Source organism: Andrena cerasifolii, chromosome 9 (assembly GCF_050908995.1).
Source record: "Andrena cerasifolii isolate SP2316 chromosome 9, iyAndCera1_principal, whole genome shotgun sequence".
NCBI classification, from domain to species: domain Eukaryota; kingdom Metazoa; phylum Arthropoda; class Insecta; order Hymenoptera; family Andrenidae; genus Andrena; species Andrena cerasifolii.
The window spans coordinates 14,832,070-14,854,791 of NC_135126.1; the positions used below are offsets into that span (position 1 = coordinate 14,832,070).

Below are 22,722 nucleotides of genomic sequence, written 5' to 3' on the forward strand. Positions count from 1 at the left end.
GGTTATTAGTTCTTTGGGTGAGAGGTTTTTTAAATTTTTTCAAATAGTTAATAAATGGATAATGTTTTTCACGCGATTGTGCTGTATGGGACATGTTCTATAGATGTTTAAGGGGTCATGCCTAGTCAGCTTTCGAAAAAGAACGCGATTTTCGGGAATTTTTTATGGAATATCTACTGTATATTTTTTTACAATTATTTGCTTATTTTAAAAGTACATATTTGGAGAAACTTTCAGTAATTTTATTGTAGAAAAACATTAAAAAAATAAACGAATAACAGTCATTCTCGCGGCAGCTGTTTTGATAAAGGCGCTGTGCGGTGAGAAAGTTTTCTCGGAGTCGGATCATCTAAAATTAAAAATTCAAAAACATTCTGTTAATTTATAGTTGAATTGAACGAAGGGTTTTTCAAAAAGTTGATTTTTGACAAAATGACGGCCGCTTAACGCAAAACCACGTTTTTTCGATGTCTGAATTCTTCGTTTTTCGTTAATTATAAACAGCTTCCACAAGAATGGGTGTTATTCGTTCATTTTTTAAAATATTTTTCAATAACAAAATTACTGAGAGTTGCAGCATATATGTACGTTTAAAACAAGCGAATAGTTGTAAAAAAATATACAGTAGATATTCCACAAAAAATTCTTCTTTTCCTCTTTCTTTAAATTTGAGAGTTTAATTTGTGGCCCCTCCTTTTAAAATAATTATACGTAGTTCCTTTTATCCTTCGATCCAAAATCTGGGCTGTTAAATATACCAAGTCCAAGAGACTAAGTAATGTTTATGTCTGATTTAACGTTATTCTCGGAAACACTAGACTTTATGTTAAGAAACACACTAGATTAGCTTTTGTACCATTTGATTCGGTGGTCAGGTAATTAAACGATGAAATTTCACGCGATAATGACGCGACTGTCTGTCACGAATTGTAAGTGTGACGTAGGAATTTGCAGCTCGAAAGAAATGACACTCGGCCATCGATCAGTGCTTAAAAAGATAACACGACTGACATCATACACCATTTATCGCGGCCATTACGTTACTCGTAATGATAGTGGAACAAACGGACACACTCTGCTTGGCTTCTCAACCGTGTCCAAGTTTTTCTCGACGCTGGCACGGCATTATGCCGCAAGGTGACGACAAACGGGATATAATAAATGAAATAAGTTCAGGGATAACGCTGAAAGCCGCACGAATTCCAGAACGCCCGGTTCAAAATATCGCCCATTGCTGGGCTTGTATCGCCTGACATCTAATCGCCGCATAGCAGCGTAACACGTGGCCATCAATCATGCTATTATTTCAGGTCGAACAAACTTGGCTTCGGATCTCCAGCTGGTAATTTTCAAGGATCTAATCACCGTTTCTTCTGCATTGCAACGTCTTAATGAACCCACTTTTCAGCTACCCTCGCAATCTTGTCTAGAAACGGTTGGACTTCATTTTTTGGAAAAAATACTTGTATGATTCCCAACCTGCTAATCTCCCAATGATGCCTGAGTGACGAGTTTTGATGTACTAAGGTGTTCTTATAATTTCTTGGGTATTAGATGTGACTTAACTTTATTTACTGCCTTCAATCTTCATTGTAATTGGACGAGTATCTCTGCCACGGTTCAGTTCACCCATTCCTCCATTCGTAATCAAAAGCTGCACCTTCTTCAGACTCTCAATCTTTGCTGCACTTCTCATGGCCTTATTCTCTAATCGAATCTCCCCTAACATTAACTGGTTCATTTCTTATTATATCATCATCAATAATGCAGGAATTCGTTATAACTCGAAGTGGAAAATGGCTCACAGCATCCCTTTACACCCCAAATCCTGGTGAAACTATCCGAACATCACTGTACACACTGCTGCACCATGAAAACAAACCATCCTAGTACACAAAACTCCGGACACTTAAAAAATTTCCCAAAAGCACAATCCCGCCGGACAACCCCATACTGCACCACTATAGTAGAGGCTTGATAGTGTTGGTTTTGTTTAACTAATGAAAATTTATTGCAACAAAAATTATCTTTTATATTACTTCCCGGAATGCACAAGAGAACAGGGCTGAAATGATTATGTCGGGATGTTTATATCGATAGCGTGACCAACCGATAGAGTCCGCGTGCTTGACGAATCTCTCCTTGAGAATTTATTCTGCCGGATCGTTTCAAAGCATAAAGACGTTGCCTTCCGTGTGTCTTAAATAAATCACGATTTAAAACCACTAATGTGTTTTAGTAATTTCCAATAGAAAGTTGCACGAAACCGGGGTTGCTAATTAGTATCCAGGTTCATGCAATTAACGAGGTAGTCAATCAGCCGCGCGAGACCTCCCATTTATAACAGTCCCCTACTAAGACTAAAATCTACTCTCCTCCTTCTACTATCCTCTTTCATTTTTCCGTGACTAAGCGACCACCTCCACCAGGTGTTTACGGGATGCAGCGGACGAGGTGCTTACAAGTTACCGAGGTTCAACTCTAGGGACTTGCCACAAATCTCCCCCATCAAGTATCAAAATCATCTACATCTCAGCCCCAAGCCCAACCGCTTCACCCCACGCAATTAATCCTCTTAATAATCTTCTAATAATCTCCTCAGCCGTAGTTCAGCCTGCAGATCAATCAGCTCGCTCGACATCGACGATACATTGTCACTCGACAGACCGACTCCGCTTAGTAATTGGTCATTTACCAGATAATTAGGTCCATGCAATCTTATTGTCCCAGCATCACGCTCAGGGACCGCCACCGCCATCCTCCGTGCTCTGCGACCCAGCTGCTCCCCTTCCACCGGCTCGCAGTTTATTTCCCCGCGAGCCTTTATCCAGCCCGCTATCCGTCCACGTCCTACCCCGGCCCCTCCAGCATCCCCCCCCGGTTCCCCAGCGACCGCCAGCATTTTTTCTTCCCCGTGGCGGGCGTCATCTGGAAAGGGCAGGTCCGAGGGGACCGTCGGCGAGCGGATGAGCGTAGGATGAGGAGGCAGACGCCCGACGGAGGTGGGCGGTGGGTTGGTTGTCCGTGCAATCGGCGGGATAGCCATGGACCTGCGATTTGGCAGCGGTCCACCGGGCGGCTCTCCGAGCGCTGGACCCTGGCCAACTTTCCACGGCCGGATAGGGATTTCGGTTCGATGTGCGGCGACAATATTCTACGTTTATACGAGGGAACCACCGTGTCCCCCGTCCTCCTACCTCAGCCACCCGCCTGTCACCCTCCGCCGCGGTGTACCCCCTCGTCCACACCCCCGTTCGATTCTGCGGGTCGACGGCGCGCAGCCATTGTGTCCCGCACTCCAAGCTGCTGGTTCATTTCGCTGCTCCATAGGCAGCTGAGGCGACTTATCGAGTGACGAAGTACATAGAGGCGCGGGGCCCTGAAAACCGCTGAACGTGCCGTTGAATACCTATCCGACGGCCGTGCGCAACGGGCGACGGTGATGCCGAGCGTGAGCGGGAGGGCTGACGGCTCAAGGGAGGGCAGGGAACGATACCAGCAAGGTGGCTGATGCGCCTTCTTCGGGGTTCATTGATTCCTCCGTACGTGTCGCGGGCCAACTTCTCGCGGGTACGCTCGTCGGTGTCTTCCGTGGATCACAGAAACGCCTTTTTCCTCCCGCTTGCTGGGTTCTCTTCCTTTCTCCGCTTGCTTCGGAGATTTCGGCGGGGTAAGTTCGCGTGTTTGAAAGCGGGGAGAGAGGGGTGGATTGATACGGGGTCTGTTTGAATGACACGTGTTTTGTATTCAAATGTTCGTGTTACTTCTTGGTAGTATCAGTTCTTTTAGAAAATAGGGGCATGTAAGACTGGTTTCTGATGTCTGCCAATGGGAACTCATGTAGCTGACTGGCAACCTGTCCTTTGGTGTTAAGAGGAGAAAACCGAATAAATCGAACGAAAATAGAAACAAATTTTTGTTTCTCAATAAATCGCTTCTCAAACGCTTCAAAAATATATTCGCAAAGTTATAGGCCGAAATTCAACTCCGTATCGATACTATAGACAGCCTGGCGAGTTACCGCGCCTCCGAGCGCCGAGCATACCTAAAACGCAATTTTAAACGCGTTTTTCTCGAAACCACGTTTTTAAAATTGGCGCCGGGAGTAACTCAAGAATTATTTCACCAATCAACTTCAAATTTTGCACACTTTTAGTTTATATTATTAATTACATATTCGAATAATATTCCTCAGAATATGAACCACAAAGTTTAACCGAATTATTACTTTTAACCACTGTTTTTAAACAAATAAAACGCGGATTTTTGGCGAAAATCACAGCTAAATTGTTTGAAGTTCCGCCATTTTTAAAATATGTAATTTTTTTACTACATTTGTGCTTCATATTCTTACAATTGGCACATAAATTGACGAAAAATTTATTGGTCTGTTTTACATAACTACCAGAGATGCTGCAACCGGCGCCGTTTTGCATCTCGAAAAACAAACCTATTTCAGGTAAGTCTCTATTACTTTTCTATTTATTATAATTTTATTGTTAAAATTTTTTTTTACTTGTTCTAATGCTAAATAAAGTACCCTTAAACTTCCGAAAGGATTAGCTCATTGGTATCTTTGCAAACAATTCCTCAAAATTCATACAAAAAAGCCGTTTATGCGGGCTTCTCCCCTTAAGTTCTTGTTTATCAATTATGAGATGACGTGAGCTATGGACACACGTGGAGGGCCACTATTTGTGCATAACTTGGGGAATATAAAATTGTTTTACAATCACGGAAGCACAAAATAGCTCCAATTATTTATGCAAGGAAGATACTTTAAAAATTTTGTTCAGGTACGCCAATGAATTCTTCAATTGATACCAATGAACTTTTATTTGCAACATTTTTTTGTTCAGCTATCGGAACCAGCTCAAATATCGCGGCGACCGTAGACCACCCTGTATACTCGCATAACGCGATGGCAGCTACAAGTGTATTAAATACTCGCCAATGATCGCTGTCCACCGCGTTATCGCAGAAATCCGAAAAAGCGGCGACGTCGATACCGACTACCGAGCTAACGTCAAAGATAACAGTTTTTAATTGAATCCCCGCCACCTCCGCGCGCGTTCACGTCAATTAATCCCAGCAACTGTTTCGATTAACAGTTTAACGGTGCTGCATTTCTGCTGAGCGATCGCAACAAATTCACTGACACTGAACGCTTCCACGTTTGCATTAACTGTTGACCCACATCCAGGGGCGGAACTTTGGAAATATCGTTCGATTAAAAACTTTGTTTATAACACGGGATATCCGCGTGAGTGGCCATCGAAAAACGACAGCCGTGCGCGCCTGGCCCGCGTCCGCTCGTCCACTTGGCCAGGTCTTCGAGCGCGCGTTAAAATTCAACGGTACACCTAACAATCTGGTAATGGTCAGGAGCAGTGTTTGACGAGGGCCAGCTTACTCTGCTTTGTCCGCCCCTTCAGCCATTGTGCCCGCGATTACGTATAGCCGCGACGCGCCTCGTGCATGGAGTAAGTTTATTCGGTCGATGGAACAATTTGTCGAATAACAAATCGAATGGCCCTGTATACACTGACGATAGAAAACTTCGGCTGCGCCTGCGAGGTCCACCGTTTCGCGGCCCCATCCATTTTTAACTTTGGAAAACGGAAATGGGGTTGGGTGGTGAGTTTTGAATAACACGATTCAATCAACTGTTATTTACTGTGCTTGGTTAAGACTTCTTTTGGAAATAAGTTCTGAAAGCTAGTAGAGGAGTCCCTTTAGAATCTGTTCGCTACTTCGCTAAATGAGATGCTTGATTATAATATTCAAAATTATTTCTTGAAAGAAAATTCGCGGAGGAACTTTCCCAGCACTAGGTTTAACAGTAAGATCACCCGAAGACGCTATTGAAAATTCCAAGGGTGCCCGAGGAAAAATAGAATAAACCATACCTCGAAACTTGCAAGAGATTTAGAATACTAAGTCTGCGTGGAACTGTAGCGAAGACAAGAGGCATAGATTTAAGGTCAAGAAATGACGCATCTTTGGGAACTTATTTCTAGTGACAAAAACACTTTTGTCAATAAAATTTTTTTAATAAAGATGGAGATATCTTTGACTAATATATGCAATTCTTTTTTCAAGTTTTTTTTTTTAAAACATACAGCGCGATTGAGATTATGCAATATTTCGAATGGACAGGTTTCTGAAACAAAATTTTAACAATAGAATATTAAACAAAATTAAGTTGTCTATCGGCCGACGTTAAATTTGTTCGATAGGTTGGAAAATAAAAAATAGTTACACTTAAACGTAAAAAAACTCAGTTCCGTGTGTAAGAACATGGACCTTTATTTACGCGTAACTGAGGTAAAAATTAAAATATCGAGAAAATCGAACGTCCGCCGATAGATAACTTATTTTTATTTAATATTCTATTGTTAAAATTTAGTTTCAGAAACCTGTCCATCAGAAATAACGCACACTGTCCAACAGTACAAGCCACGATACGCTCTTGGCCGTCATTTATTTTTAAAGAAAACTTGAATAAAAAAAATTTATCGAAAAAAGTGTTTTTGTCGCATGGAAATAAATTCCCAAAGATGCGGTGCTTCTTGATCTGGCCAAGGTGGTCCAACCCCTTAATTCCATGCACTCTCTCACCCTTCTCTGAATCTCATTGAACAACCAGAAAATTGACGAACCCTCACAATTCCTGCGTCGACCCAACCCCTCGAGCGAGACAGCCCCGCCAGTTCCCATCGTTCACCGCCGAATCGTTATTTGCGTGGCGCAGCAGAAAGGTATTTAAGAATCGCCGAAGCAGCAGTCTCAGAACGATAGTCCACGGCCCTCCCTCCACACCGAATGATAATGTAATAAGTGCCAGTGATAAGGGGAAACTAGTTTGGCTGGACGAAAACCGCGGGAAGGAAATTGGTAGGTCAGCAACGTTAAAATTGCTGAGCAGAAGACGGCGAGGGGCGACGAGGGTGTAATGGATATTGGATGAAGTCCGCGAGCAAAAATCGGGGAATCGAATTCATTCGCTCGTCACCTTATCGTTACGCCGTAATTGTGCGGCCCCGTCCGTTCGTTTAATACAGTCTTCCCCGAGAGGGAGTATTAAAACGATCGATTGCGATAACACAGAGCCACGGGGAGTAAGAGTTACGCGAGCGCGAGCTTGATACATCGGGAGATAGCGGGCAGAGAGATCAAGAACAATGGATTTCTAGTAAGCCCCGTATAAGGAATATCGAAGTCGCCTTATCTGGGACGATATTTGTAACCGAGATCCCAGATTCCTGCCAATTTACGCTGCCCCCTCGAAACTGCCCGGCCTAATTACCCCGTATCGATCCGGGAACCAGCAAGCGAGCAGTTTCGCGTCTCTGACACGCTTTTTAATTGGTGATTGTCCACGGGGGTGAAAAAAAGGTGACACTTAAGGGCTTAGACTACTGTAAAACAGTCGAAAAATTGTAATTTTTTTTCGCTTAAATATTAGTTTGAAATCTCTAGAAGGACATGCAAAAGGTTTGAAATATGAATACAGCTTAGTTTTGGAGGTACAGAGCCGAACACAGTCGAATGTCTACGCGCCGAACGATACTTTTCAAAACGGTGTAGGTACGTGATTTCTCAATCTGTATTGATACAATTGCGACCAAAGTTTGCAGACATCTTTGTTGCTACATTGTCTAAGCACTAACGGATCAATTTTTGAAAATTTTTTTTGCACGAGGTACAAACGAATCATCGCGAAAATCGGCATGGTTTTCTTCAACACGCTGTTATTCAGCGAATTTTTTAAATATTAAAAAACGGGTCTGTTAATGCTCAGGCGTAACATTATACTTAATAGACAACTTTTGTTTTTTTTGTTTTGGGCAATTCAAAATTGAGTTAGGAGGTACGCTGTTTAAGAAATACCATCAGTTCGGAGCCACCTCGTGACATATAGATATATAATTTTCTTAATTTTTATAATAGTTTTTAATGCTTTGCAATATGCCAAAATCAAGTGCTAAATCGCAATTTAATCGGCTGATTAGTTTCTCTACAATTTGCAGCAGAAGATTATCTATCTTTTCGAGCCGTCACAGTAGTCTACCCCCTTAAGTTGAGGGGGTTTTTGCTGAATCGGGTACGGATCCGGTGGTTTACTGTTTTATTGTTGCAATTCGTCGTCTTTGTTTATGGTGGATTGTATAACGCAAGGGGAAACGGGAGAAGTCTGGTTTTCGGTCGAAATTGCATGGCATGTACGAGGTATGAAATTAAAGAGCATGACCCTTGAGGGTTGTTAGACAATTCGGACCTTGGACAGCAGCCCAATTAACCTATACGTGCAATTACCTTCTGCTCTTAGCTGAAATTCGTTCTACTGTCAGAGATTGGGCTTGAATGTCTCTTAGAACACGCGAATAAATCTGTTGTTTTTTTTTGAGAAAGTTTAATTTGATGTTTGTTAGTTGAAGAAGTTTGCAAGTGTTTTGTTACGTTTACCTTTTTGTATACAGAGAAAAAATTAACGTACATTTTTCTGGAATTGAGTAATAGCCATGAAGTTTGGTTTGCCAATGGGAGCAATTTGCAGAAAACATATATTAACTTCAGAGATATAGCAGCTGCTCCTGAGATTAATGTATTACGTTTACAAATTAATCAAACACGTCAGCTGTGCTTTGTAGATAGTATTATTTAATTGGAATATTATTATTCGTAAGAAATAAATTTCTAAATTAAACTTTCATTTTGGTTTGTTATACTATTATAATAACTATCACTCAATGTAGATTTTTTTTCATTTTTACGTAGACACAAGTAGCTTTCACTTAACGAGAAACTACTATCGACATTATACTATTTAATAAGAGGTTAATAAAATTACTTCCATCCTGCTCATGTGATAATTTCATTACACTATCACTGTGTATCATCCTCCACATACAAACAACACTATACCTGCTAACGAATCTAATAAATCAAATTTTTATAATTTTTGTGTGACTTAATATGCCTCACGACGTCATCACTAATATAATGCATTTTATTTCTCCTATATATTCCCACAAAAGTGAAATATTCCCGTTTATAATAATAAGAATAATAATAAACAGCTAATGCCGAATATAAAAATTAGCCACAACTATCTAAATAATCTCATTCAGTCAATTAAAATTACAGAATATTCCCATTAAAATTTCCAAATGCTCTCATACTACTCGAATAAAAACACAGCATTTCTTTAACAAAAAAAACAACACAAAGTAACCTCGAAATGACTTCAAAGAATTCAGAAGAAAGTTCTTCCTCCACATCACCAACTTCTATACCAAAAATAAAAGGAACAAACTCCTCGCGCGTCTCATCATCCTCGAATCACGGAAGCAGGTCCACACGGTTAAAAACACTGGGATACGATATTTAGGATAGCTTGGGAGTGTCTCTGCTGGGCTGAAGAACATTATTTGTGAGATATGTAATTCATAGTGGCGGTAACATCAAGAACCTGCTCCCGTCCAACGGCCACCCCATCGAGAGACTTTAAGAGGGAGCACACATTTTTATTTCACCCCGGAAAGAGCGGACCGCCCATTGTCCCCCTGAAACGTCTAACGATCTAGCCGTCGCGTCGTAAGGAGCCGAGGGACGCTCAAAGCGGCCGATGAATATCGCCTGTCCTTTGTAACGGAATCGTTCGTTTGCAAAATTGGCTAGCTGATCCCGGCCGTATATTTGATAAGTGTCTGGCCAGGCGAGCACGCCGCGCGCAAGGTAGTACACCGGTGGGCCCGGCCCCTCTGTCCGGCACATAAGGACGCGGAGTGCACTCGACGAGGGACTCGACAAACGTCATAGCCCCCGAACTTTACTGCCGCGCGTGTACATGTGCGCATGCAGCCCATACTCACGTATTTCATTGAAATAGAAAGGGTATTCGCCGGGCACAGAACAGTTGAGCCTTGCTTTCAGGAAGCTCGTCCATCTGTCGCTGAACGCATGAGGTCCGCCCTTGTCGTGCTGGCACACTCTACCGACCCGCGAGTACACCGCCTAAAACACAAATGCGAGGGTCTCGAACAATTGCCTCCTTCGATTCTTCTTCGCTGGCGTGCGTCTTGCTTGGGCAATGAGCCTGCACGGGCCATTACACCCGCGTGCAAGTGTCAGCGTCTCGGAAGGGAGGGTGAAGAAGATCTTGCGGGGGTGGAAGCTCGTTTGGAGATGGTTGTTAAATCGGGGTGATTGATTGGTTATGAGCGAGGGATTTTTTTTAAAGGTTTTGGGAATATCGAGAAGTGGGCTTTTCAATGGGCACTTTACCTTGCCGCAGTTCATGTACTCGACCGCTGTCTCCCGGTAAAAGAAGAAGACGTAGTCCTCGTACGCGAACGAGCTGACGAAGTTCGGACCTGGAAGCAGAAGTTTCGGTCCTGTTAGGTGCGAGGAATAGAGTTTTCGTGGGGCTTAGGGTTGTTGAAGCAGGTAAGGGGACAATGTGGACCTAATACAGTTCTGCTTTGCAGTATTTTAATTTGGATACTTGCCATTTTTCTACTGGCTTGCTCAGGATGGTACAAGGGTTGTTCGGTAATTCGAAAATTCAGAGACAACTGAAACTTTGCAGAAATGTAGCTCAAGTGATGCTAATAACGTAACTATTGTTTGATTCGGCAATGAAACGGCCCTAAGGGTGAAAACACCCCGTCGAAGAATTTGCGAGTTTTCATATTATCGAGAATATCTGCGAAACCGTAAAAGAAATCGAAAAAAATTAAATTGAAAATTTTATGGCTTTTGATACCCTACAATATGGTGATAAATAATTGTCGAAAAATAGAGTGGTAGGAATACATATGAAAAAAAAATGTTTTTCGCAAATTCGTTATCGCCGCTTTGTAGGACACAAAAAACCATAGAACTTTGAATTTTACTTCGTTCGATATCTTTTACAGTTTCGTAGATACTGGCGATAAGCTGAAAGCTCACAATTTTTTCAATGAGCTGTTTTCACCCTTAGGACCGTTTTATTGCCGAATTAGAAAATAGTTACGTTACTAGCATCACTTGAGCTACATTCCTGCAAAGTTACAGATTTTTCCTTTAATTCTCGAGTTGTCGAACTTCCTTTGTTACCTATATACGGGAAAATTGAATTATCAGGTATTCACTGATTGAAATTATCAGCCTGACTTTGGCTTCATGAGAAGCTAAAAGAGCTCTCCATTCTAGCAACAAGATGGAATCGTGCAACCAGTATTTCACCACCAAGGAGATCTGCTGAAAAGCAGTCCAGGTTGTAGCTGTCTAAAATAAATACTTCCCCAATTACTAGCAATCCTGTCTTTATTTACTAAACTACCCCTATACTCGGAGCACCATTTAACGTTTCTATGTTCTTTTTTGCAATTCCCGTTTCCAATCCTTATCCGCGATGCACCGGTATTCCAGCAACGTTCAAAGTGTTTTTCGGTGCAGAGGAAATTATCTCTTCATTTCGTTACCGTCGATGGATGCTCAATAACGTGGCAATTTAAGAGCCGCGGTGTATGATAAATTGTCAGCAGAGCCGGCGCATGGAAATTGCGATCGATCAAAAATACCGTCGGATAAGCTCAGAAACGGATTACGTAATTTGTATAAAACTTGCATCGCGAATTCGCCAGGCATCTATCGGCTATAAATAAGGGAAGCACGGTGGAAAAAGAGCCTGTTGCGAGATACGTAAATTGCACGCCCGTAATTTATGCAAAGCTTCTTACATCGCTTAAGCATCATCCATTATATAGGAGAGCAGCGTAATAACAAACACAATACCGCGCGATAACTTTTCACGTGCAACGGTGTCGTAAAATTTTAAATGGATGTGGCACGATGGCAAGATACGAGCATTCAGGAATAGGATGGAAATTGTTCAACGTTCTATCGAGGCATTTGTCCAAGTGTGGCCATTAAAACGCCGATTAAAACGCGAAACATTTCAATTACGGGCTACGCTGCCGAATTTAACGATCACCGCGGGCATAATTTTTCGCTCGAGCTTCAACAGCAACTGCACTTTGTTCCTTTGCACGTCCTGAATGCGAAAGGAGCAGTATTCGGGCAGCTTTTAAAACAGAATAACTTTTTTAAAATTGGTCCAACCGACTTGGGTTTTTTTGTGAAGGTAGAAGGATTAGTTTACAAGATGACGTGTTTCGTCGTTTTGAAAAAAAAATGCAATTTGTCGGAATAGCGAAGAAAATAGTGATAGTCGCTTTTTCAACTCTTTTATCTGAGCCTGTAATGAAAATTTCAAATTCCGTTTGTAGATTTAAGTGACTTGTATATATGCTGAAATTTCATCGATATCGGGTGATACAGAAAGAAGTCAGACGCATCGGAATATTATATTATATTGTAATTATTACAGTGATAGGCAAACAACTGTGATTTCCACCACTTTGAACTGTTTGTAGCTAATAGCTACGTTAACCGATTTCGATGAAATTTTCAGCATGTACTTATACTTACTTAAATCTACAAACGGGATTTTTAAATTTTCAATAAAAGGTTCAGGTAGATAAATTAAAAAAGCGACCTTCACTATTTTCTTCGCTATTCCGACAAATTGCATTTTTTTTCCAAATCGACGAAACACGTCATCTTGTAAACTAATCCTTCTACCTTCACAAAAGAACCCAAGTCGGTTGGACCAATTTTAAAAAAGTTATTCTGTTTTAAAGACTGTCCCAATACTTTTGCCCGGTAGGTACTGTAATTTAATGGAAAATTAGTGATCGATGATGGAGTATGTTTGCTGTGAATGATTAAGGTTTTGTGATAATAGATTCATTTCTGTTATGCTTCTCAGACTTTTCAGGATTAATCAGATTTATTATCCTGGGCTTGGGCGACTGACTAATGCATCGAAATTTCACTGTGAATATACCGAAACCAAGAGGAACGCAGTGTACCATCAAGGATTGTATAAACAATGTGTAGGGCGAGATAACGAAATTGGGACAAGTGGTATCTTCAGTTTGGTTGAAAATAAAAAACCTGCCAGGGGAAAAAGTTAAATGGTGCAGCGAAGTTTATCTTCCTACGACCGCGTATTTCGTGCCAGTGCAACGATGCACTTAGAAACTGCAGTTCACTAATTTGTATTTTTTATAAATGGAACCGCGTGTTTGTCTTTAAATAAATTCAAATTAAAATTAAAATGGAGGGTCTCTCAAAGTTTTCCATAAAATATGTAGTTGTTTGGAATGCTTCTGTACATAAAAATATAATTAAAATAAATTTTCATTTAAACTGCAGAGATGTGTATTTTCGGATGATTTATTCAAACTCTTTTACCATTATTTCCCTTTTCTTTCGCGTTTAAAGCAAATAAACGAAACGCTCAGACCGAACGGCGTGTTTCACCCGCATTTAGATAATTAAAACCACAGCAGATTCACAGTAAAATCTTCTAATGCTTTTATACTACTCGAATAAAAATACAGCATTCCTTTGAAAATGTGAATTCAGAAAAAAATTTCCTCCCCGATCTCATCAACCGCTATACCAAAAATAAAAGAAACAAATTTCTGCCGCCCCTCATTATATCTTCTACCACGTACCAACTCTGTATCACACGATATATTACGCAAAGCCAGCGTGCAAAATCCTCGAATTACGAAAGAACACTCAAACGGTTAAAAACGCGAGGATACGAGACACAGGATAGTCCATTTTTCATGATTATGCAATTTATATCACATTTTGTTGGTGGCAACTGGCACTACAGAACTGTCGAATCACAAAGTGTTATAAAGTCCAAACACCCGAGTAGGATAACGTTAAATATTTGGTATGATTTGATTAAAGACAGGAAATGTCAACTCTGCACTGTAACAAAATACGGAATGCAAGCATAATCTTCGATCGTCAAGGTAAAACAAGAAATTATTATTTCAGAAAATTAAATTCATTGAACTTTGTTTCTCTATTGATGCACTAAAACATTAAAACTTAATTTTCTCGATAACGCTGTTTTGCGACATCCCCTCGTTCTTTCCCCTTACCCTTCATATTTATATCTCCCAGCACATACCAACTATATTACACGACATATTATTCAAAGCTACTGTGCAAAACCCTCGAAACACGGAAGAACGTTTAAACGGTTAGTGACTTTAGCTTTAGACTTCCACCGCAGCGCTTAAGAACATCCTTTGTGAGCCAGTTCACAATGGCCAGCCCAATACCATCAACTTCAGCTCTAAAACTAGAAAAAGGTTCTTCCCACATCTTTCTACATATCCCAGCATATACCACCTCCATCGCACGACAGATTATGCAAAGGCGCCGCGCGCACTTCTCGCTCGAGGAACTCCGGACCGTTCAAAACGGTTAAAAACACTGGCACGCGAGGGTCCGGGGGTAGTTTCTGCAGTTCCGCTGTTACGCGCAGAAACGTCGCCCGCCAGATAGCTCGCGATGGCCAACTCCGGGAATATTCTAATGTAATTAGCGTGACTTCCATTACCGTTTAGCTGGTTCAGATCCGCGCGCTCGGTGCGGATCTTCTCCCTGTGAATCAGCGGCTCGCCACCGGAGAAGTCGGCCACTGTCGCGGCGTATAGCTGTCCCTCTGAAACATGCATAAAACGGTCGGTGTCAGTCTGGCTCGCATCTCCGCCGCTCTCCTGTTAAACGCCTCCGCCGTCTACACGGCCGACACGCTCGCAAAGACACCTTCGAGAGTTAATTTCCACGTCCTGTCGCCCGTCACCCGGATACCAGCTCGCGGAATGCACTCTGCCACGGGCTGCCGCGAGCTAGCTCGTGCCTGCGGGGTAATCGTCGTGCATTGTCGTGGCTGCTCCGCGAGCTAGCTTCTCGGGGGACTGCGGTCCTCGCGGACGAACCGTGGCCTACCCCCTCAGCCCTGGCGATTAAAGAGCACTAAATTTCGCCTGGGACACGTGTAGGTACGCGTGGATCCTTCCCGTGCTCATTTCGCTCCTGCACCCGCGGCGCGGGAGTTCCATAGGCACGGCTGCAGCTTGTCATCAGCCGCCAGGGTCGCGGAGGCTACGCGCCATGCAAATCCTCCGACCTCATCGCGGGATTACAGGGACAGTCGACGGGTTTTTCTTACGACCTGCCGCGGTTTGTAGGTCGCGAAGCGGTTATAGACACGCTCTGGATGTCTCGAGATCGTCCGGTGATACTGGGTAGATGATATCGCGGGAGGCTCTCGCTCCACGTGGTAGAATTCATCCGAAAGGGGTTTAATTAAACGTCGCCCGAAAGGCATTTTGATTGACCTGGGTAGATTGCTTGAGGAATATCGGTGATTTGCGAGGGAATGTGATCTGGGTGAGCACAATCCAGTGGTAGGTGATCTTTGTATTGGGAGGGGTAATCAGATTGGATCATGGCGGAATGGACTGTGTAAGTGATTGCAAGCCTGCAGGGAGTGTAGGCGAAAAAAAGGAGCCTCGGGCTTGGGACTCGAACCCAAGATCCGCGGGTCCTCTGCGTACTGGCCAGCTGCACTACCAATTCCTTCAGCGACGACTCTCCGATTTTTAACTCTTTTCCGAACTTCACAAGTACCGAAAGCAACGGGGCGCCACCTATGTGCCAATTGGTTGGACCTTATTTTCAACAGGCGATTTCTTTTGCTCTCACCCCCTAGTATTGTTCCACTTCATAAGAAATACACCCTGAAAAAGGTTATTGCAATTGGATAACAGGAAAGGGTGTCCACCAGAAGTTAAGGGGTCTGGGTTAGGACCTACTTTGATGGCTTGAAAAGAAGCGCGATTTTTGGGATTTTTTTTAAAGAGAAACTATCAAATTATATTAATTGAAGACTTTATTACCTATATTTGTACATATTTAGGCAACATTTTAAAGAAAATTTAATTAAAAAAACGGTACCTGAAATTTTAAACGCGTTTTTCTCAAAACGATGTTTTTTGAATTGGTTAGAATGATATCTCAAAAACTAATCACCCTATTTACTTCAAACTTGGCATATATCTTCAGTAGACATCCCATTCTTGCTGGTACTAAAACTAAGTCGGTTTTTGCAAATTTAGACTTTTGCGACTTAAAAAAGCAGCGAATCTTTTGCAGAAATCGATGTGTGTTTTAGAAGCTTCCATTTTTTTTTTAATTTTCTGTATTTCTCATTTAATCTAGTTCGTGCGATAGCCACACTCATACAGATTACATAAATTTTTAAATTTTCTATTTCAGACAACTACAACGACTGATTTTATGCTAACAATGCGCATATGATTTTTGTAACGCACTCTATTTGAGGCACTATAACTCCGGATATAACCACTATTTATGCATACAATTTTATTTTCATATTCTCTAAAGATTGACAAGTGAATCCACAAAGCTGGAAGTAAATATATTTAATGGTTTTGTTTTAAAAAATTCCCAAAGTATGCATCATTTTTCGTCCGCCAAGGTAGGGAGACCTATCGAAATTTTGTTCAAATAATATTAAAAGAGCATTCAATTTTAACGTTAATAATAACGTTTGAATATAGAGAGGTCCGAACGATTGAATATATAGAGTCCGTATAGGCAATATGCCACAGAGGTGGTTTTCACATTAAAAAATACCATATTTTCCTTATCACACATTACTGCATCATGAATTACTATACCAATAGCTGCACGAGCCTTCGACACCTCACGACCCAGTACTACTACCATCTTCACCTTCTCACTGCACATCAACCCCTGCCATATTCGAAACAGTCGCGCGCGAAGCGCCCCTAGCTCGCCGACAAGATACGTCCCGTGCACGCTCACGTAGGTGACCAATTTCCCTGCGCGTTTCGGCAGGGTCGTGCTCGTAGAATCCCCCACGAATCCGTGGCTTTCGTACGCGTGTACACGGGCCGCGGAGGGGGATGAATCGACCCCGTGCACGGGGCAGAGTGGCGCTCCGCAGAGAGACTACATTTTCCCTGATACTCCCGCGAACGAAGATCCTCGAAGGCCCTTGGACTCCCCCTCTCGCGGGGCTTCCATATTTCACGTTCAAAAAGCACGATGGGATTTGAGGCTGGCCAACGTATGCGCGCGATAAGTGTATATAGTGGGCACGGCGGTCATATATAACCGGGCAAAGTAGACGTTAGACTTAGGGGATGAACGTGCCCGTTGCAGGCTACAAATCTACGGTGAGCCCTGCAACGCCGAAGCCCGCGAATACTGTACACCGTCGTCCCGGTAATACCCACGGGCTGAACGAAGGCCCCTGCTACGTGCCTGCTTCTTTGCCACGGCATTATTAGCGGGGGACGCGACAACTGTCGCGGGAGAATGGCGCAGCCCACCCTGGCTGTACGCATTAAAACGCACCGTGTTTCGTCTTCCGATGGAATAATTGCTGGCTGGCCAGCGATGGGAGGACAATGTTGAGTTTGTCGAAGGATTTGCCAGCGAGGAGTCATTTAATGGACTCGCCATTTCTATACACCCTTGGAAACGACCGCTTGAGAAGGTGCAGGGGATGATACGATTTTTAACTTCAAAGTAAGTGGTCGCCATGGAAAATAGTTCTGGTTGCCGGGATTTTGAGGTATGATAGTATTTGCTAGCAATAAAAAGGACAAAATAATCACAATATTATAGATAAAATGAAAATTAATATTAGGTACTCTAATATGATATTGAAACATTCTTTATTTAATATATCCTATATAATTTCTCTCAAATTTGCAAGTTAGAAATGCTACTCTAATTATTATTATTAAAACTAAAGTAACTGTACGTAATAAATTAAACAGGAATAAAGAATTATGGAATAAATTATTATCTATATTAACTTGAGAAAAGTATTTGTTTTAAATTCTAAATTTAACACACTATTCTGTGAAGATAATATTATTAATTAAACATATTAATTATAAGAAACAAGTTTTCGTAAATTACGCCCTTTCGTACAAAAATTTACTTTATCATTCTAGATGGAAAGCGATCTGGAAATTGGTTGCAAAGTTGCAATGAGGTGGCGGCAGCTTGGGTAGACACTTATGGGAGACCTTCGTGGTGTGGACGGTGGTTTTGCAGTATAGGATGTTAAATCCTAAAAGGGGTTAGAGTCCGAAATCGGACAATGGTCACTGGCATATATGGTCTTGTAACAAGGGGCGAAATCAAACACGCTTGTGCAAGTTAGATGTATCCGCGATTGCGAACTCTGAATTTCATGCAAACGTATTGGCAGCAGGAGATAATCAGGAATCTGGTCACTCGAGTCCCCTATGCATTTTCAAACACCTCTATGGCTTCCGAATCGTCGCTGGGCGCGTATATACTAAGTAACTTGGTACACTTGAGAATGCCAGTTACCTCAAAGCTTGACAAAATTCTTCCCATCGCCTGGATAAACAACAAAGTCCTTCTATTTTATATCGTGATCTCCAATTCCCACGATCCAACAACCTAAGTATTCATTCTGAAGAAATTACTTAGAATTGCTTGATTAATCCAACAGAATAAAAAGTACCTAATTTGCATTCCCATAGATCCGAAGCTAACACTTTGAGTGGCGCAACGAGTTAGAAAACATCCCCTCAAGTTGACGAGTCAAAGGTTGATGATTTTTGAGTCATTAAATTGCAAATTACTAATGAAAAAAAAATTTAAACTTCTACATTGGCTATTAAATCTTTACAAGAGGAACTCCTCGAACGATACCTTTAATCCAGAAAATATAAACATGGAAACACGCCAGAACTGCGCACAGCATCCACGTCTCTCGGCGTGAAAACACGCCGACGCCAGAGTCGAGGCGTTAATAGAATTTGTAAGAAAATAATTGAAGAATACAATTGCCGCCGCAGGGAGCCACGAGACAGGGAATCGACAGTTCGATAACAACCCTGCGCAGGGTTGTTAGCTGCACGCTACGTATGCACGGTATTGGCGTCACTATTATTAGAGCGCTATGTGGACATTGCACTTGGACTCGTTGGTACGGTGCAAGCCGTGTAGCCCGGCTTGATTTCGCTCTGTTAACGCCTAACGAGTCTAAGGTCCGCTTTATTCCACTGTATAAATTTCACGGCCATGTATTAAGTCCGGTTCGCCATAATAACGCGCCTCGTACCGCTCACGGTGATAAATGTCAACTCCGTTTTATTGTTTTCCGACTTACGCAAACGGAGGCCGCGGCCAAATTGGACTGTCTGATAAAACCGTTCCTTGCACCTGCATCGCGGCCAATGGTGCTTTTATTTCCACCCGCTTATGACGGGAGCAGCGTCGTTAAATAAAATGCACAGTCTAAGTGGCTCAATTATCGGCGCCGACGGAATCGTTGTGTCCAACACTTATTGGTAGTCAGCGTTCCTCTATTTTTTTATGCGAGTATTTGATAGTCGGATGTTGGTTAGAGTGTACGAGGTTCGGGTCATCGATTTGGCTGGAATTTAGTTAGTCTGTTCCACGAGGAATAATTTGTGAACCGCGCGAGACGAGTTGGTCACAATTTTCGGCAAAAATCGAGTTCAAAGTTTCTTGCCTTTATTAATTTGTGTAAGTAACGGGGGAAATAATTGAAGCTTAAAATAAGTGTGTGCTCCTCTGGTACTAGATTATAATTCGGTGAGATTTAATAGCAAACGTATAATATAATTTTTTTTAACGATAAATTTTAATTGGAAAATGTTTTACGTGCCATTGGTGATACTATAGTATGGAATTTGATTTTTGGCACTTACAGTATTTTGTACAATGGCTCTTCAATTTAGCTACTTTTTTATTCTTACAGGTATATCGATATGTGGGATCCGGAAAAGACGAAAAGTTTTGCATTACCATTATCATTAAATTTTTAATTTCCCCTGAAACGGTGCGATGTGTGCCAGAATTGTCTCGTCGCTCGAATAATTACGAAGCGTGTGGATCGAGGAGGGGGGGATCAACGATCCGTTGTCGAAACCGGTAAATCCATCAGCGTTACAATGTTAAATCCCAAATACACGGTGCACGCCTGGATTCGTAATACCTAAGACGAGGTTTCCTATCCATTCTCCGCTGGTATGCGCACCCGATGCCGGTATTACGCATATTACACGTGTCGGGACTATTCATGATCCGTGGAGACACCGCACGTCGGTGTCGTTGCTGGTTAGAGGCAATTGCAATTATGCTGAAAATTATGCGAATCCACCGTGGTACGGTGGCTTTCGACCTGCATTGTCACATTAGAGGGAAAAACAGAGGTACCTTCATTGAATGTCTCATGGAGGTGGTGGCTTTTGAACTGCTTTTCTATTTTCTATGAAGGTACAAGAATATCGAAGGGAGAACAGAGATATCCTCGTCGAACATTGCAAGGATATAATTGTGAAGGAAGAAGGATTTTAGTAAATATTGCATAGATGAATGCAGAATACTAGAAATATTTATCGCAGCACTGTCAAATTTACTAATATATTTTGCAATAATATTTTCCTAGTGCTAGGTAACAATCAGAGAAGTATAAGTGGCAACGCGTTTATTCAAGCGATGGGTTAAATATTTCCTACGCATCTTAGAATTGTATCCTAGATTTAAACGAGTTTGATTATTTCGTGGATAAGATTTTCTTAGATAGAAAGTAGACATTTTGAGGCGAGTGTTTCATGAAACCATTACGGATAACGTTTGGAAATATGAGGAAGCAGAAATATTGGCCTGCAGGCTATTGATGCTCGGAAAATACGTGGAAAATGTTGAATGTTTGCCTGAATATTTGTCTAGCATCAAAAGTATCTACCATTGTGTTTGAAATTTTCCTGCAAGTAGAATGATATTTTTAAGAGAAATTTGTATAAAATTGTATAAATTTGTATAAAATTGTAAACCACAACCAGTTACTACATACAGCAGCATATTGAACAACTATTGACAGAAATAATTATTTGAATACACCAGCACGACAAAGGAAATGAAGATAAAAAATTGGAAAGTTAATAAGAAGGTTAATAATCCCAAAATGATATTGTTACAGGGCAAGGGCCCAGCAATTTTTGTCTAAAGTCAGACTAACTGAATCGAAATGTTAGCTCATACTAACGCCAATGCTGTGAAGCTTGCTTGCACGTAGAAGGGGGATTCAAGAAGAGGATCAGCAAAAGCACGGAAAAGAGAAAAAGAAACTTAGAAAGTGTGACAAAACAACAGAAACAACCGTGTCGAGGTCTCTACATTTCAATGAACCTTTTAAAGTGTTGAGGTAATTAAATAATTGAAATTCAGCGATACGAGCAACCCTCTGCCCTGCTTCCCACAATAATCATGACACACTTTGTACAGGAACACACGGAATTAGAATCCTTACGGCATTATCGCGCGTATATGCCGTGCAAGCGTCATAAATAGTCATTATTCAAGCGGGGCATTCATACACGTCGAGTTCATTGCTTGTTCTAACAAATGGGGGAGGCGACTTACGATAGACGCAGAGATATTTCGAGTATACTCGTTAAGATCCTATTACGGTGATAAACATTCACCGCGCTCGGTATATCCACACGCAGCAGGCGTAATTCAATTTCAATATGTTCTAAAGTGAGAATAATTCTTCCATAGCATCCTTCGGGTGTACTTTTCTAAATTTTTAAGACATCGTGGCGACGTGTGTTTTGCTATTTGAAAGGTTTTATGAAACTGGTGACGAGACAGTGCCAGGAGGTATTTAAGATACAAAAGTGGATCCTTTGGAGGGGCGCAAGGGTTTTAATAAATCATAGAGACATTTCACAGTGGACCTCGCGCTCACAGAAAATGCGCGATCACTATCCGGAAGCGGATGCGCTCGTTGCAGGACCATTCAGCATCCTGACGTGTGGCGTATACGTGAACAAAATATGTTTCCTATTTTTGCGCGGCACGTTTTGCGCGCCCATCTTTGTTCCGCCAATTCGATACGTAATATTCGCCGAGGCAAATGGTTTACTTGTGCTTGCAAACAATTCCATTTGATTCTGGATCGTATGAAGCATGGACTCGAGCAACAATGCACTTTTTCAGTACTCTTTTCATCGATACTCACACGAATATCTTTGTTCTTTTCCGTAATAGCTGACGGAAAAAATAGTTCTTCCCTTTCAAGGGGTGAATTTCTTTTAATTTGCTGGGTATATTAGATCAACATCATACTCTGCTGGATTGTAAATTTTGCCATGATTTGTACTGATATGGTCGATGCTAACTTAAGGGGGACCCCACCCTGAAGCCACTAACAAAAGACAAAGTTAGGGATTTTTTTGTTCGTATAAATATATATATTGGGCTTGGATTTTTTTATATAGAATTAAAGCAATCTTTATTTTGCTAGAAAATTATTTTTTTTTATGAAAAACTGTACAAAATGATATCCCGGAGGACTGCAAAATTAAAGTAAAAACAAAAGTAAAAAATTAAAGTCAATTCTTCAAACTGCTATAATTTCCAAAATAATTCGAATTTTGAGAAAATCCTACGCTACACGGAAGATAATATATTGCAATTTATATATCTTTTTTGTACTTCCTTCTCAGCTGATCTAAGAGTCATTACCGGGAGTGTGGGCCAGTTTTTTGCAGTCCTCCGGGAAGCCATTTTCTCCGCCGCCATTCTGTACAATTTTTCAGAAGAAAAATTTTTTTCTAGCAAAATAAAGGTTGCTTTAAAACTATATAAAAAATTCAAGCCCTATATTTTTATTTATACGAACAAAAAAAACCCTAACTTTGTATTTTGTTAGTGGCACAGGCT

At 41.5% G+C, this 22,722-nt stretch overlaps 1 protein-coding gene across 2 annotated transcripts in view; it reads right to left on the reverse strand.

Moving 5' to 3' along the window:
• LOC143373454 (semaphorin-1A) overlaps positions 1-22,722 on the reverse strand; it is a 446,461-nt gene that overhangs the window by 37,090 nt on the left and 386,649 nt on the right. For both annotated transcript variants that reach the window (XM_076820736.1, XM_076820735.1), the window contains exons 7-9: positions 14,483-14,587; positions 10,291-10,379; positions 9,879-10,020 (exon numbers count right to left, since the gene is read on the reverse strand). In XM_076820736.1, the coding sequence (XP_076676851.1) occupies positions 9,879-10,020; positions 10,291-10,379; positions 14,483-14,587 (336 nt within the window). The remainder of the gene's footprint in view (positions 1-9,878; positions 10,021-10,290; positions 10,380-14,482; positions 14,588-22,722) is intronic.